This window comes from Lactuca serriola, chromosome 7, assembly GCF_051521515.1.
Source record: "Lactuca serriola cultivar US96UC23 chromosome 7, Lser_US96UC23_V15, whole genome shotgun sequence".
Classification (NCBI taxonomy): Eukaryota; Viridiplantae; Streptophyta; class Magnoliopsida; order Asterales; family Asteraceae; genus Lactuca; species Lactuca serriola.
In genome coordinates, this window is record NC_136414.1 from 139067474 (window position 1) to 139086524 (window position 19051).

Genomic DNA, 19051 nt, shown 5'->3' on the forward strand with positions numbered 1-19051 from the left:
TATCTTTTTCGTCTTGAGCAATATCTTTAACGTCTTTCAGTAGATCATTATACTCCTTTTGAGTTTTAATAATCCTTGAAGTTTCTGAATGAGAAAAGGGTCCAGAGATGATTGCTTCCCAGATGAGGTATCCATTGTCCTCAGATCCTATAACATAATCTTCAAAGTGATGTGCCCAGACTTCATAATCGTGGGTGTATAGGATGGGAATCTTCGTTGTTGATCCAATGTTGTTCGAAATATTGATGGGATTGGATTGCGACTCGTCCATGCTTGATCGAATAACCTGTTAAAAGATCAGACTTGTAATGTAATAAATTAGGGCAAAACAATAAATATTGAGTTACGTCAATTATGGGATGACGGCTCAATAAATATTAGTAAATGCGGAATAACCCTAATCGAAACCTTTTTTTACAGAAAAGAAGTGTATGATTTCCACAGCCTCCTGCTCTGATACCAATTGATAAGTTAAAAAAAAACTTGAAGATCGATTAGATCTTAAAACAGGTAAAATAAATAATACGAAAACAGTAAACAACTCAAGTATGGATCGAAGAATGTCGAATGATTAATCAACAATCCTCAGCAGAGCTCGATGAAGAACTTCTACTGTAGAGGATTAAGGGTTTACAAGAACGATGAAGAAAATAATCTATGAACTATCGTAATCGCTATCGTCTTCTAGATCGTTAAGCTAATATGCATGCAAGCACATTAATTTATACTAAAACCCTATCAGCTCACGGTTGGATAGGCCCAAACCGGAGTAACAAAACTTGGACTATTAACCGATCCCAATAGACGCAATACATCAAAACTGCTACGCTATGCTACCCAACATCCTCCCATACAATAGCTCAAAGGGCGGCATACCAATGCTCGAATGATGGCTGTTGTTGTAGGAAAACTCTGCCAAGGGCAAGTACGCATCCCAACTACCCCCGAAATCCAATACACATGCCCGGAGCATGTCCTCGAGCGTCTGAATCGTCCGCTCACTCTGACCGTCTGTATGGGGATCATATGTGGTACTAAAATGCAGCCTAGTACCCAACTCCTCATGAAACTTCTTCCAGAACCTGGAAGTGAAACACACATCTCGGTCTGAAACAATCGAGATCGGCACCCCATGCCGAGATACCACTTCCCTCACGTACACCTCTGCCAATTTCTCTGTTGAAGAACTCTCGCTGATAGCAAGAAAGTGAGCGCTCTTCGTCAACCTGTCCACAATCACCCAAATTGCATCAACTCCCCTAGCAGTCCTTGGCAATTTGGTGATAAAATCCATGGTGATCTGTTCCCACTTCCATTCGGGAACCTCCACCGGCTGCAACTTACCATGCGGCCTCTGGTGCTCGGCCTTAACCCTACGGCAAGTCAAGCACCTCTCAACAAACCACGCAACATCCCTCATCATATAGGGCCACCAATACTCCTTCCTCGAGTCCAAATACATCTTAGTGGCCCCAGGATGGATCGAAAATTTCGACCGATGAGCCTCTTCCATCAAAATTGTACGCGTTCCTCCCACAAACGGCACCCAGATACGCCCCTGAAATGTCATAAGCCCCCGACCATCGGTAACGAACTCTAAAACCAAACCAACAACCCGTTCTTTCTTCTGCATCTCAGGTTGCACAGCCTCGACCTGTGCCCCACGAATGGCGTCCAACACTGGAGCTATCACGGTCAATCTCAAACATATCTCCCGTAGCGGGGTGCTCTCCGCCCTGCGGCTCAGTGCATCGGCTACAACATTAGCCTTGCCTGGGTGGTACAGGATCTCACAATCATAATCCTTGACCACATCCAACCACCTTCTCTGTCGCATATTTAGGTTGGGCTGATCCATCAAATATTTCAAACTCTTATGGTCCGTGTATATCGTACATCGAACCCATACATGTAGTGACGCCAAATCTTGAGGGCGAACACCACTGTCCCCAACTCTAGATCATGGGTGGGATATCTCATCTCATGAGGCTTCAGCTGCCTCGATGCATATGCTATCACATGCCCTTTCTGCATCAGCACTGCCCCCAATCCCAAAATCGATGCGTCACAGTATACCACAAAGTCCTCCATCCTTTCCGGGAGGGCTAACACCGGGGCTTCGCATAACCTTTGGCGAAGTGTCTCAAAGGAGGCCTGCTGCTCGGGGCCCCATGAAAAAGCAACACCCTTTCGGGTCAACCTAGTGAGTGGCACTGTGATTTTTGAGAAATCCTTGATAAATCTCCGATAATACCCTGCCAACCCTAGGAAACTCCTGATCTCAGAGGGTGACCTCGGCACCTCCCAACTCATCACCGCCTCAACTTTGGCCGGGTCGACCAATATCCCTTTCTGGTTAATGAGATGTCTTAAGAACTGGACCTCCCGCAACCAGAAATCACACTTGGAGAATTTGGCATAAAGCCTCTCCGACCTCAGAACCCCGAGAACCTCTCTCAAATTCTCCTCATGCTGCTCTCTAGATCTCGAATATACCAGAATGTCGTCGATAAATACAATCACCGACCGATCCAGCATCGACCTGCGCACTCGGTTCATGAGATCCATGAACACTGCCGGGGCATTGGTGAGCCCAAAAGGCATCACCACAAACTCGTAATTCCCATAACGCGTCCTGAACGCTGTCTTCTGGACGTCCTCATCCCGCACTCTCACCTGATGATATCCAGACCTCAAATCAATCTTGGAAAACCAAGATGCTCCCTGCAACTGATCGAACAAATCGTCGATCCTCGGCAACGGGTAACGGTTCTTGACCGTCAGCTTGTTCAACTCCCGGTAATCAATGCACATCCGGTATGAACCATCCTTCTTCTTGACGAACAGGATAGGCGCTCCCCACGGCGAGCTTCTCGGCCGAATAAACCCCTTCCCCAGCAGCTCCTGAAGCTGCGAGGATAACTCTTGCATCTCTGGAGGTGCAAGGCGATAAGGCAACTTAGCGATAGGCGCGGCCCCCGGAACCAAATCGATACTGAACTCCACTTGCCTCACAGGAGGCACACCCGGCAACTCCTCAGGAAATACATCAGGGAACTCACGCACTACCGGAACCTCCTCAACAGTCCTCGGTCTCTCAGAATCCGTCCGCGTATCCATCACATACGCCACAAAACCCTTACAGCCCTGCTGTAGACACTGCCTTGCCCTAGCGGCCGAACAAAACGCTGATCCAGAACGTGTACCCTCGTCGTACACCGTAAGAACTCCCCCACTAGGGTCTCGTATGGTCACCAGCTGTCGCTCGCAGTCGATAACCGCACCGAATCTGCTCAACCAGTCCATGCCCACAATGACACAGACATCACCCATCGTAATAGGAACCAGATCAATCGGGAACTCAACACCGAAAATCTTGACTACACACCCTCGGAGAACCTCCGTGGCATATATCATCCTCTCGTTAGCTATGGAAACTCTCAGAGGCCGACTCAACGCCTCACGACTAACACTGATATGCTGACTAAAAGCCAAAGATACAAAAGACCGACTCGCACCCGAGTCAAATAACACCAAGGCAGGTACAGAATTCACAAGAAAAGTACCTACGTATAACATAATATAAGCATAATATCACAACATCAAAATAAATACACGAAAGAATACATACCAGCCACAACATCGGGTGCTATGCGGACCTCCTCCGCGGTCAGCTGAAAAGCTCTCCCTCGTGAGCTCGGCGCCTCGGCCTTCGCTGGCCGACTCTCGGTAGCTCTGATGGCGGCAGGGGCAGATCCCTGAGGTGCTCCCTGAGATGACCCTCGCAATTGCGGACACTCTGCCTTCTGGTGTCCGGTCTGGTTGCAGTGAAAGCACACCGCAAACCCCTTGGGGAAGTCCTTGGCCATGTGCCCCTCCTTGCCACACTTGTAGCAAGATCCTGCTCTACAGACTCCATCATGGCCCTTGCCACACTTCCCACAAGTGCGGCCCTTCTGGCTCCCTGGTTTGGGATCAGCGGGCTTGGCCCGCTTGGCTGCCGGCTGAGACTGTGTCGGTCGTCGATCCCTCCCCTGAGACTCTGCCTCCTCCCTGGCCTGAGTCTCTAGCTCAATCTCCCTCTTCCGGGCATTTTCCTGAAGCTCGGCAAATGTCCGGTACGAGGAGTTCGCCGCGAACTCCCGAATGTCTCGCCTCAAGATACTCAAATATCGGCTCATACGTGCCTACTCCGTGGACACGTGCTCAGGGCAGAACATCGCCCTCTCATGGAACATCCTGGTAATCACAGTAACAGACTCAGTACCCTGCTTGAGGGTCAGAAACTCCTGGGCCAAACGCTCCCTCTCCACCTGGGGAACGTACTCATCTCGGAACATGGCAGTGAACCTCTCCCAGGTCACTGCCGCAAGCTCAGCAGGCGTAAAGTGCGCCGTCACAAACTTCCACCAGTCCTTCGCTCCTAAGCGAAGCTGGTTCAGCGCGAACCGAACCTTCAAATGCTCAGGAGTTGAGCAAGTGAAGAAACACCCCTCTATGTCAGAAATCCATCTCATAGCCGCCACCGGGTCCTGGGTCCCATCAAACTCTGGTGGTTTTGTGTTGCTGAACTCTCGGAACAGCAACGCATCACCACCCTGCGGCCTCGCGGCAGCAATAGCTGCGGTAGCCGCTGCAACAGCAACCTCAGAAAGAGCGGCATAACGCCCGTCGAAGGTCTTAATCAACGTGGTCTTAATAGACCCGAACATCTCTGGTATCTTTGCCCTGATGGCCACAGCCACCTCCTCATGGATGATCCGGCGGATCTCCTCATCACTGGTCTCACTGCTCTCAGGCATCAGTCGTGTCCTCACCATGATCTACCTCTGAAATACAACATACGATAAATTAGAATCCATTCGAGCATACTCACACTCGACAACTCATCCCTCCTTGATCCTTGGTATTCCAAAGATTCCTACTTGAGCTGTACACCGCTCCGGTGCTTTCAGTAGTATGGGCCCAATACTATTGTCCGCACCGTATCAGAATACACCCCAAGTCCTCCTCTTCGGATCCCAAATTCCAAGTACTCTATCATGCACAAACCAATTTCTAACAAATCTCTCATAAGCCCCTCGCTGCTACCTACTCACTCTTAAGCACCTCATAGCAGCTCACATCTCCCTAGGCTAAGGCATCACAAATCAGGCCACTCTAGTCCTAATAAGAGTACCTAGCCTACTCTAGCATGAGAATACATCATATCAATATCAATATCACATAACATGAGGGTATTTTGAGAATTCACCGTTCGGGCGCGGACTGATCGTACACACAACTTTGCTCTGCGTTCTTCCAAAAATCTTTTATTCTTTTTGAAAATACTTCTCAAATCCTCAGTTTGAGTTCAAATACGCCCGAAGGTGTACTCGAATCCCTCAAACCAAGGCTCTGATACCAACTTGTTACACCGTGAATTTCAAAATAATTTTTCACATAATTTAAAAACATATTCATTTAATTTTCACAAAACATCAGTGTTTGAAACTCCAATCAATGTCATACAACAAATCCCAAGATCACATATCGTAAAAATCCCATGTGTGTGTACTGATCAAGTCGGCGCCTTCCCACGGTCATCACTAGTACCTGAAACAATAAACACCAACACTGTAAGCACAAAGCTTAGTGAGTTCCCCAAAATACCACACATAACACATATTAGCCACTCGAGGCTATAACTCTGTGGGTCCGTAGACCCTACTCTGTGAACCCTCTGGTTCTAACTCTAGGAACCTTCCGGTTCCAACTCTATAAGCATGCACAGCATAAATCACATAGAAATAATGCAGTACAACACATAACATACATATAGCATACAAATACTCTGTCACATAACTCTGGTTACCTACTCAAGGTAAAGTATAGTGAGAAGACTCACCTCGCGTATCTCGATAACTCGCAAATCCCGGAAATCACTCGCGCTCGATCCTCCGAGCTATAATCCTCATATAACACCATATATCTCTAATTAACACTTTTACAGCTAAGGTTGACTACCCCTATCAAGTCAACACTGGTCAACTCTGGTCAACGGTCAACTTCGACTGGACTCGGCGAGTGCACTAGAGCGACTCGGCGAGTCTATACGTGTTCACTGACTCCCTAGGATCCTCTCTTGACACGTCGAGTACATCCCTGACTCGACGAGTTCCACCTGGCACGAATCGCGGGGCCACCACGACTCAACTCGCCGAGTCTCAAGAACAACTCGGCGAGTTCCAGCTTGACTCAGTCCACCTGTCAACCCTCTCTGACTCTCCCTGACTCACTGAGTCAACCCATAACTCGGTAAGACCACTCGTTGAGTGGTTAAAGGCAATCTTCATGCTACTCGCCGAGTCTGTTCTTCGGACTCGGCGAGTCCAAGCCATGCATGAACTCAAACTCACTCCTGAGTTCAGATCCGTTCCAGTAACTCATAGATCCAGTCCTTCCAAACATATTTATCACGTAAAGTTACAATCTTGGCTACCATGCAACGCTTACAAGGCTTCTTTTGGTGAAATGACATCTAAAATGGTAACCTAAGTCCCCAACTCAAAAGGATAGGCATAAAGCAGGGCATTTGGGACTCTCTGGACCTACTAAGATCCAGATCTAGGTACCAATTCCCAAAGGGACCTCTCACACTCCAATTACAAGGCATACAAGGCATGAAGAAACCCTAGATTTGACCATATACATAAAAACACGAGAATAAGCTCTGAATAATACCTCAAATAGCTTCCTCTTCCAAAATGGAAGTAGATCCAAGCTCCCCAACCCTCCTAGTTTGGCCTTCCTCTTTCCTTCTTGCTAACACACACAAAGATGATGAATAATGGCCTCTTTTCTCACTCACAAGGACTCACAGGTGCTCTGGTGCTCTCAAGGTCGAAGGTAGCCGCAATGAAGGGTTATAAGGCCCTTTAAATAGGGCTCAGGGCCGGTAAATTAGGGTTTCATTAAACAGCGTGGACTCGCCGAGTCCACTCTTGGACTCGCCGAGTCCGGACGCGAACCCGCGTCCAAATCCGCGATCATACTCGGCGAGTCTAGGCTCCAACTCGCCGAGTCTCCTCACAAATTACCAAAAATAAATAAATGAATAATACCTAGGAATCCGGGCTGTTACAGTTTTCCTTAAACATTGAGGTCACGAGTTCGAATTCTGTCCCTTTCGTTTTCTCGTTCCAAAAATCGAATTTTATTATGCTCTAAAAATGTGATCCCACATTGATGGTAGCTTCATACTTAAGCCTATTCCAACCCTTATTTAGGAGGTGTTTGGGAGTTCTTTTTGAACTCTAAAAGTACTCTTAGATAAAAAGTGCTTATTTGCTTATAGTGGTGGTAAAAAGAGTTTTCTAAAAAGTGTTTAGATAAGCATTTATGGTGAAAAAACTAATAAGTCAACAAGTTAAAAAGTGTTTGGCTTAAAAAGTGCTTTTTGAAGTTATTTTGGTTGAAAAGACATAAACAATTTCAAAAAGCCAGGTTTTACATGCTTATTAAAAAAGTGTTTTTTGAAGCTTATGGAAAAGCTATTTTGAAAAGTGCTTTTGAGTTTGCCAAACACTTTTTTTGACTTACTAGCTTTTCGAAAAGCCAATAAGCCAATAATTTGTTTTGAAAAGAAACCCCAAACACCTCCATAACACAATATCATCCTCCTTTTCATTCTATGCTTTGAGGCTTCCCACATCGATAGTGGGATAAAACTTAAGCCTACACTCCTCTTCTATATAACGTTGGATATACTCTTGCTACTTGGCTTAGTCCAAACCATTGGTTAAATGGTGACTAATTGGTTAAATTTAAAAATTTTGGGTTTAAAACCGATAAACCCAAACAAACCGAGTAATCAAGAAACCGACCCATCGGGTTTTGGGTTGGGTTGGGTTCTAAATTTCTAAAACCGATAATTCAGTTTTGGGTTCGGTTTTAGGTCAAAACCGACCCAACCTGACCCATGCTCAGCCCTAATAAAATACATGTAACATTATAATTTGGCCCATAGCACTAACTTATTTATGTTTGGTATGTGGTACTTTGGTGAAACTCATTAAGCTTTTGCTTACAATTTATATTTATGGTTTCAGGTACTTCTGGTACTAAGGGGAAGTGCTCGACGTGATGGCACAACATTCTCCCTTCACTATTTTTCGCACTTTTTGATATTGTTGTTCTAATGTTTTGACATAGTACTTTATGATGATTTTTGGAACAATTTGATAATTGTAATTTCTATTTAAAAATGAAAAATTTTATCATGGTTTTTGGGTAGTTACAAATGGGGAGTTGAATGGGGGGTTGAATCCTTTAAACTCAAAATTCCTATTGTGGATTAATGACATGACACTCAATAGAATGGGGAGTCCAACCCCTATTGAACTTTACACTCACTCTCCACACACACACACACACACACACACACACATATATATATATATATATATATATATATATATATATATATATATATATGATGTGGCAATCAATTAAATTGTATGGAGTTTAAGGGAGTGTAAAGTTTAATAGGTAAATTTGTATAGTAAATCGAATGTACATGTATAAATCCATTGAACTTATATGAGTTCAATGCATTAAAGATGGCCTTAGGCCATCTCCAATGGGTTTAAATTAGGAGTTTAATTTGGGTGTGTGTGGGGGGGGGGGAGGGGGGGGGATTTGATGAGTTGGTAGAAGATAATGAGAGATCGTTAAGTGTTTAATATGTTGTGACTTGTGAGGGTGATGATGTCTCTTAGAGTTTAATGATCATTAGATGGTTGAATAGATCATTAAATGAAAAAGAAAACTAATGTATATAAAACAAATCAAATTATATTCTTCATCATTTCATATTGAATAAATATATATATATATATATATATATATATATATATATATATATATATATATATATATATATATATATATATATATATATATATTGAATAGTGGGAATTTATTTTATATTTAATAATATAGTTTATCTAATTAAGTAAATAAATTTTTGTTGTTTATTTTTTTAATTATCTAAAACAATAAAAAAAAACTATTTTTTTAAATGTTTTAAAATGATAACATATAAATAATACATTCACAAATATTACAATACAACCGAATGAAATTATTTATTAATTAAATGTTACCAAATATACTCTATTAAATCATGTTTGTTGCTATTAAATCATGTGGCAAAGCATGATGCATTAATGTTGGGGTAATACTAAAATAAAATACATGTACTAACATTGTATTTAAGATATAATACTTTTTATTAATGTATTAGGTGTATTTTTTACTTTCTATCTTGCAATCTTTAATTTGTAACTTTTAATTTCTAATATATATATATATATATATATATATATATATATATATATATATATATATATATATATATATATATATATATATATATATATATATATGATACGAAAATCCATTAAATTTTAGGAAATGGACCATAATAGTCATTTTTTGGTGGTGTTTTCTAAAAAATAGATAAGAAAATGGTGTTTCCACCGCCTCTCTAGGCTTCGCTATTGCTCATGACTGGTATATGTATCTCTCTATGTAGTGGTCGGCCTTCTAGATGGTTTCCGCAGAGCACCCTCCGAGTGCTCCACACAATCGACTTAATCTTTGAGAAATCAATATGGCGCATATATATATATATATATATATATATATATATATATATATATATATATATATATATATATATATATATTAGTTGTGAGACCGGTGTACTATACGAGTTGATTAAAAAAATTATATATAAAAGTCTAAACATTAAACATTTTTAAAGTAAAATTTCGGTATAAATACGACCAAAATGATTAATATGTACATCAATCTATATAAATAAAAGGAAAAATATTGACATTTTACAGAAATGATGAATAAGTAATTCAACATTATATGTCTAATTGCTAAGTTTATCGGCATTGTTTAAAATTAATATTTTTATTCTATTTTTACTTTTAACTTTGGATAACGCAACATACAACTACCCGTGAGTGAAAATTGATTTTTACCAAATCTTAAATCCGGTTAATAACTCTAGAAGTTCTAGCAAAAAATTTATTTTTTACTTAAATATAACAAATATAGTGAATTTGAACTATATACAATATTATACGATATTATGGAATGATATTATGGAATGAAGTCACACATATTGAAAAAATGTCACATTAAACATTTTGAAATTGACATCGGACATAAGCAAAGAGATTTATTTTAAATAAAACAAAAAAGAACTCAGAAATTTGAAGATCAAATCTGGAATAAGACATAGGGAGTAAGTGGATATTTTTCAAAAATCGAAAAAATTGTTATTTTCTTAAAATAAAAATGAAAAAAAAACTCATTTATAATTGTTAGTTTAATCAATATCCCTTTTTTAAATAAAACAAATGGGACCTTATGATTTTTAAAACGACAATTAACTTTTTTTTCCGTTTGATATATATCTAGAGAGTGTTTGAGATTAATTTTAAAATGACTTTTAATTTTTATTTTTTTCAAAAAGTTAAAAATATCAAAAGATATTTGGGAAATGCAAAAGTTCTTTTCAAATTAACTTTTTGTAAAGAGTAAAAAGATGGGTTTTCAAAAGTTCGAAAAATATGACTTTTTTCTACTTTTAGCTTTTAAAAACTAAATTACACTTAAAAGTCAAGAAATACAACTCAAACACTTTTTAAAAATAACTTTTGATTTTTGTCTCCTTAAAATTAAAAAAAAAAAAAAAAAAAAAAAAAAAAAAAAAAAAAAAAAAAAAAAACTTTTACAAAAAGACCTTTTAACCTTAAAAAATAATCACAAACACCCCTCTAAAGATAATAGTTTACTTCCATGTGAGACAATGAAGATAGTCTAAAAGTAAAACAAATTTTAAAAAATATGCTAATATTAATTCATTAAAATAATTTACAACTCTTAATAAAAATAAAAAAAATAAAAATAAAAAACTAAACATGTTATAATTCGATATAATTTATAGTAAATTGTGTCATTAAAATAATTGTTTAGAAACTTATTTGTACAAAACATAAAATCAAAGTAAAAATTGATTTTTTACCATGTCATAGGTTCTAATTTATTGAATTGTAGTAAATTATATCATTAAACTAATTTAGGAATTTTGAAATAAAAAAGGAAAGCATTAATGAAACTTATGTCCATTTATTATGACATTTATTATAATTATTATAAATTATTATAATGTGGAAATTAATAAAATGGAAGAAAGAAACATAAAATGTCATATGGAAAAAAAAATTAACTTAAAATAACCACAAAATGACATGTTGCAAAATGAATGAGAATATGACATGTCGCAAAAAAATTCCGTAGAGCTACCTCCGAGGAATGAACTTTTGCTCCGAGAAATTAATATATGATCTGAGGAATCGATGTGGCAAAAAAAATGAAGCTCACTCTTCGGAGGTAAGTTCCACGGAATTGTTCTTTAGATTTTTTTTTTTTTTTTGTTACACTGATTCCTCGGAGCAAAAGTTTATTCGTTGGACGTAGCTTCGTAGAATTGTTCTTCAATATATATATATATATATATATATATATATATATATATATATATATATATATATATATATATATATATATATATATATAGTCATGTCAATTCCTTGGAGATTAAGTCGATTTCATGGAACATTCGAAGGGTGCTCTACGAAATCCATATCTGTATATGGAAACATCCATTTTCTTGTCTATTTTTGTAAAACACTACCAAAAGATGACTATTATGGTCTATTTCCCTATACTTTAAGGGTTAGAGAGTATAGAGTTTATTGAAGATTAAGGAGTATGGTGAATAGAGTTTATTGAAGATTAAGGAGTATGGTGAATAGAACGATGATGTGGCAAGATAAAGTAGTATGGTGAATAGAACTGAGATGTGGCATTCCATTAAACTGTAAAAGATTTAATCCATTGGAGATGAGATTAGAGTAAGCTTTTCAACTAATTTATAGAGATTGCTTTAAATTCTCTCATATATATCATTTATTAGTTATAATAAAAATATTTTTCTACATACTTTTATGTCATTTTACACTTATAGTTACCTTATTAATTAATTTTTATCAAATATTGTTTTTAATCAAATACAAGCTAACTTTTTAGCTACAAGCTAGTTTTTCAACAATCAAATATCTTTTACGCTACCCATTAGCTTTTTAACTAGTATGTCAATAATAGCCTTAGACTATCTTTTTATGAGGTTTTTTTCAAAAAATATTTCAAATATATTTTTAATTAATTATAGAAAACTTATTATCTTAAATATCATTTTATATATTCCAACTACCTTATAAACTAGTTTTTGTCAAACTTAATTTTTTTATCAACTAGTTTTTCAATTAATATGTTGAATATGGCCTACAAGTTTATTATGTGAGTCATAATTATAGAATAAAGTTTTTTTATTTGAGTAAAAATTTTAGAATAACATTTTTTTTTCATACATTTTTTTTCCGACATGCTAAAGCATTATACTTACAAAAACATTCCACTCATGTAATTTTGTTAACTTGTTGACCGATATATAGACTTGGAAATGGAGCGGGTTTTGACTCTGATCTGCTTCAAACCCGTGCAAAATTAATGGGTTTGGATCATATTTTATTATTCGTTTACCTGTTAACGACCCATACCCGTTAACCCTTTTATTAAAAGGTTCGGGTATGGATCACTATCGATCTGATCCATTTATAACCCGTCCCATCTAAACTTTTGAAATATAAATTAATTATTTATTATTTATAAGTAATAATACATTTATCAATTTTCACATATAGGAGTTGAGGAGTTAAACCGTTAGACGTTCTACTTCAACTTCCTAGTTAAGTTCCTAAACCAAATGGCCGATTGCAGTCGACTCCCAATATAATCAACTCTATAATATTTTGAAATCGACTATGAAATCGATATTCCACAATCAAGACTTAAGAGCAAGAAGAAAAGGGTTTCAGTCAAGATTCAAAACACTCCATAATCATAATACATTGGAAAAGTTATTTATATAGCTATAATTTATGTTTGTTTTGGAGTAAATGTTGTTTGGTTTTAATGATCATGTTATATGTGTTTTAATGAATAATTATAACGTAAAAGTAATATTGTAAATGGGTTGAAATCTATTGATCCGTTGGATAAGGGTGTGAGTCTAATAATTCAAAACCTTGTGGGTTACAGTACAGGGTTACAGTACAGGTCACAGGTCAGGTTTGGATCATCATTTGAAAATTGCTTAAAGGGTTTGGATTAAGGCCGATCCACTCCAAACCCGCTCCATTACCAGGCCTACCAATATACGCCTGTAAGTTTTTATAAGGTTATATGGATCGCAACACACTAGTCATCATTTCATTTGATAATCATTGTAGAAATCAATCTTGCATATTTATTTGTCACAAGTCATAACACAACCCCTTTACAATAAGACGCGACAATTTTGATCAAATTACTTGTCGAATTAAATTTTTAAAAGCTTTGAATTAGTCTTCTTTTGGGGATCGACTTACATTAATACTTCGTTTCAGCATCTCAACTGCTTCCAACACACCATCCTAAAACGGGCAACATAAAGTTGTCAAGAACATAAAACATAAAATCAAAATGTCTAAAATACCCTTGGAAAACAACCAACAGTATTACCTCGGAAGATAATCTCCGAGCAATTTTCGAGGCGTTTTCTTTGACTTGTGAAGATAAAGCAAAATCAATTGCTTTAGTAAGAGCAGTTGCAGCTTCCTTTATGCTGACGTCATCATCTTCATGTGGGACCAATTGATTTCTCTTGAGGGGTTCAGGAGCAACTCCAAGCCAAAACATCCTCTCTGCCCAATAAAATTGATCCAGCACAAACGGACACAGTACCTGTGTATGTATGCCATTGCGATTGCAATCCATCAATAATTCCTAAATTGCCCTTCCTTTTAATGTTAATGTAACTAATCAAGGGTAAAATTGTCCAAACACACCTGTGGAGTTCCCGCATGCAAGGCTGCTGAAGTTGATCCACTAGTCAAACCAGATTATACACAAAATAGAACATTAGTACATACAAGGGTAAAATTGTCTCAAAAGATAAAAATCTAAACATAACAAATTTACCTGCCTCCATGATGAATAGCAGCAGCACATTTTGGGAACAGCCATTTGTAGGGTACAGAACTATTGAAAATTTTTATAATATATAAAAGGGTTAGATTAGATTCAAAAAATTGTAGTGTTTTAAAGTATAATAAGAAAAAAAAATTAAAATATATTTCAAAGATGATTTTACCCTGAGAAGCAAAAAATCCTGTCACCAAAAAGAGAAATTCCATCCTTGATTTCTTGACAAGAATTAGATGATGCTTCTCCAGCAAGAAATCTTGTTGCAGCATCCAGAGGTGAATATCCAGATGTGAAAAGGATAAATCGGTAATTTGTCACCTCTACAACACTTTCAAGAACTTGAAGTAGCAAATGAGGTTTTTTCATAAACCCCATGCTGCATAAAGGAAGCATTTTTAAGGGTTTATATAAAAAAATAAAAAAGAATAAATACAACAGAAAGTGCAGGAGGGTATTTATGTAATAATTAATTACTTTGTAAATATAAATTATAAAACTTGCCTTCCAATAGAACTCAAACCAATGAAAACAGGTGGTTGTGATGCTGGAGCATTTAAAAAGAGTTGCAATTTGGTGTGAGCTAAACACAATAAAGCTTCTTTGTTCATATTTTCTGAAGAGGGCAAAATTGTAATTTGTGCACACTCTTTGCACGAGAACTGCCACTCCATAGGAAGATTCCAGAAGCCACAAACATGAACATTTGAAGGCCAGTAACCTAACATAAATTATAAATACATAATAGCAGATTATAATTTCAAACCATTAAAAATTTTCAAATTGTAAAAATTTGTAGTTTTATAGTTTAATACCAGGGTATTCTACAACTTGTTTGCTGAAACCATATCTGTTATACATAAAAGTGGTGAAAAATGAAAATTAAAACAATATAAAAATATGTTTAATTTTTAATAGTTGTTTAATCTTACAGTAGTAAAGGAGAGAAAGGTCTATTGTGCCACATGGGAAGACTTGTGACTGGATCCTAGATACATAGTTGACCATAGTCAACAATTGAAAATAATAAAGCCAAAAAAAAAATTAATTAATTCTTGGAAGTTTTTTTATACATACTGTGAAAGGTAGGGGACTTAAGTGTAACTTTGTAGATCTCCATGTACCCCAGTCTTCAGTAAATAGTGGCCACATCCAGTGAATTACATCTTTCCAACAAATCTTAATTAAAATTTTTAAATAAAATTTAAAGATTATAAATATGTTAGCCATGTTTTTTATAAAAATGTGGAGGATTTGAGATTTTTTACCTTGTTAGTTGGAGCTGTTTGAAGATAATCATATAAAAGTGGAAGCTCTTGTTTGAATTTTCTTTCAAAGGAAGAAGGAGCACTATGAAAAAACAGACATATTTAAAAAAAAAAAAAAAAAAAAAAAAAAAAACAAAACAAAAAAAGTAAAAACATACCTATAAGGGACAACATAAGGAGCTGCTACCACACATCTGACATCAAAAACCTCTGCAAGGCTCCAACCTTCCTGCTTCCAATAAAAATAAATAAATAAATAAAAAATAAAAACATGTGTTCATAACAAAAAGATTTTCTTTAAAATAATTAGATAAACTGCACAGATATATTTGTTTTTGTAGAGGTTAATTCACCTTTTTAGGTGTGAAGGAGAAATTACCAATGCAAAGAAGTTTATAATGACCAAATCGCCCTCAATGGACGCCACATCACCAAAGATGTTTTCAAATATGACAACACATTCTTGTCTATGGTCAATTGTAAGTTTCTTTTTCTCTTCATGAAAACCTGAGAAACTCCAAAACACACACAAACATTTAAAACCCCTCAACTTTTTTTCCAAAAAAAAAATGTCAAATGTAAGGGTTTTTTTGTAAAAAAAAATAATTGAGAAGTAAATAAGCTATAGTGGCTATAAAAAAGTACCTGAAGTGTTGTTAAATTCACAAGGAGAAAGAGCAGGAGGAGATGAAACAGGAAAGCATGTGACTTTTTTTCTTGTTAGATGCTCCTTTATATCCTGTTAAGAACAAAAGAGATAAATATTATATATGTTTTTACACTTGATTTTTATATTTTTTATATCACTTTTTAAAAAACCAAGTACATAAATTACAAAGTATACCAAAAACCTGATGTGCAGAATGTGTTATAAAAACAACATTGTATTGCATTTGGTCACAAGCAAAAGCTGCAGCGATTGCCTATAGAAGATACATATGAATAATTAATAAATATAAAACTGTTAATATTTTATATTAATTATATAAAAAATAGAAAAGAGAGAGAGAGAGAGTTACTGCTATTGGATAAACATCGCCTTTGGTTCCAAAGGCCATGAAAATAGCCTTAGGCTGCCTTTTCATCGAACACATTTTTCTCAATTGATGGATTTAGCTGAAAAAAGCAATACAACAATTAGATTGAAAAATTGCATGATTGAATTTAAATAGTTTGAAAGTGTAATTAAAGCTTGAAAATTGAAATCACAACATTGCATGTATTACCAAAAAAAAAAAGCCAAGTGTTCATAATTTACTACATAATCTAGTTACCATATGTTATCATTATCAATAAAAAGCTAATTGTAGTTTTGTGTCTACTTCTATACTACTGATTATGGAATTAACAAGTACTTTAATCGTCTCAATCTACAATTAACAAGTACTTGAATGCCTTTTACCAAAAATATAAAAATTATGTAAAAAGTTTATTGACTAATCATAAAGAAATACACATCAAATATTGGTCAAAGCCAAGTGCTCTTATATGGAAAGAAAATAACTTCAGCCTAGGGAGTATCGTTTTATATATTTTTTTAAATTCTTTTAAGGAAACTAAGTAAAAGCTTTAAAAAAAATAATGCAGAAATGGCCTCTATTTTCAAATATCTGAACTTGATCTTATCTGTCATTAAGGGTTAATGGGTTATATAATACATATCATTCCACCTTTTACTTGATCACTTCTAGAGCTATTATCAAGAGAGGGAAGCAGGAGCCAAAGGTAACCTTATCACAATTTGAACTTTTATGTTTTAGATCCTTGTTGCTTATGTGTTCAATTTGGTTTCTTTTTGTAAATTGTAATAGTGTTAAAGTTTAAGAAAGCATCAGTAATCATGGTGAAAGAAGGACCTTGCTACCATTGTGGAATTGAGGGTAAGGCTTTTTCCTATCTAGCAATTTCATTCCTATTTGGTTTTTTGTATGAGCATTTCAACCGCATTTACCTTTCTAGTACTTGGAGTATCTTTCTTTTTATTAAATGTGTTGTCATTCGTGTCAAATACTACTTAAAATCGTTACAAATGATGTATATAATTGCATTGCTGTTTAGGAATATTTTATGATTTTTGTATAATACCAAGATCTTTGATATACAAGTTTTCATAGTCATGCACCTATTTAATATATAGTTCAGCAATCTTGAGCACAAATCTTTGTTTGCTAATGTGATTTCTTATAAAAAATGTAACCTACATATACTTCCAAGGTTGGTATGCACAATGATATGTTTCTGAAGGAACACTATGCCAGATTCCAAATCTGATACACAATAATACACATTTATAGCATCCAGACAGAAGCTTAATCAGAGCCAACATAACTGATATTCTACAATCTTTAACATGATTTCTAAGTTTATTTCTCACATTTGTGTTTCTAAATATGCATAATGTAAACATATACACACATTTGAAGCATGATATTAGACATCTGTGTTGTACATTAATGTAAAGTGAATTAATTGATGGATCACAATGTTGAACAGAGACTCCATTATGGAGAAATGGACCACCGGAGAAGCCAGTGCTGTGTAATGCGTGTGGGTCAAGGTTTAGGACTAGAAAAACCCTAAATGACTACATTCCTAAGCATGCCATGAAAGAATTGCAGGGCACTGAGACAGATGAAGACTCAGATTATGACCCAGGCTCAGGCTCTTCGTCAACTAAACCCACCACACATGGTAATAACACACGCACACAAACACACAAAAAAAATTGCACAACAGTTTTATCTACAATCATTTATTTTTACCAAAAATAAACTACCGGAAGATCAAAATCAGAAGAAGTAGCTACGATAACTTCAAATTAATCACAATAATCAACGAAATTAACGAACACACGAGACAAATGGAATAAACAGTAGCTAACTAAATCGCGACATTAAATTACCTCTGCGATTATTTCACCTCTGAATTTAAGATCATCGCGTTCTGCTGACTGAAATTGGAGTTCCGCTCATTGAAATTTTCTATAAAACTTCACCAGTTTTGCAATATTTGAACCGATTGCCCTTCCGACTTCCGTATTGTAGCCTGCTAGAAGTCCCCCAAAATGTAGAAGCCAATTTTCGAAATTGGTCAAAATAGGAGGGGGCGACTCGTATGTATATACATTTTTATTAAATATACGGGCGTGGGGGTGTTTGGGTCCTTTTTGTATAAAAAATAAAAGATTTTTTTCCAAAAAATATTGTTTAAAAAATGTTTGGGATTTTTTTTTGCTTTTCTAACTTCAAAAGTTCAAAAAAAATACAAAAAGTAAATATGTTTTGCAAATACTAGTTTTTATGCTTTGATAAAAACTGGTTTTAAAAGTACTTTTCCACTTGTGAAACAAGTTTTAGACTTTTCTAATTTTTTGAAAAAGTTAAAAATCAAAAAACTGATTTAAAAGGAAAAACAAACGTCTCCTAATTATGAAGTGGAGTTTCCGAGTCACTATTCATTTCATTTATTTATTTATTTTTTTCAAAAAAACAAATAAAATTATATATTTTCAAGCATTTAATACAAAATAGATTTTGTAAATAGGAATTTAGATTATAGTTATAATAAATTTTTATATTTTTTTAATTTTTTTGATCTAACAGTTTTTATCCTTTATTAGTTTAAAGTTAAACTAT

At 35.8% G+C, this 19051-nt stretch overlaps 1 protein-coding gene across 1 annotated transcript; it reads right to left on the bottom strand.

The window, feature by feature from the left end:
• Window positions 1-13393: 13393 nt before the first annotated feature.
• On the bottom strand, window positions 13394-18507 carry LOC145063348 (UDP-Glycosyltransferase superfamily protein). Its single transcript, XM_079010938.1, has 16 exons — window positions 18319-18507; window positions 16436-16532; window positions 16268-16339; window positions 16062-16155; window positions 15796-15923; window positions 15575-15645; window positions 15417-15498; window positions 15226-15327; window positions 15081-15136; window positions 14964-14998; window positions 14653-14869; window positions 14318-14527; window positions 14146-14205; window positions 14013-14052; window positions 13687-13908; window positions 13394-13598 (listed from the first exon to the last, which is right to left on the bottom strand). Exons 2-16 carry the CDS (start codon window positions 16508-16510, stop codon window positions 13527-13529), a joined length of 1536 nt encoding a protein of 511 aa, XP_078867064.1. The 5' UTR covers window positions 16511-16532; window positions 18319-18507; the 3' UTR covers window positions 13394-13526.
• Window positions 18508-19051: the final 544 nt, after the last annotated feature.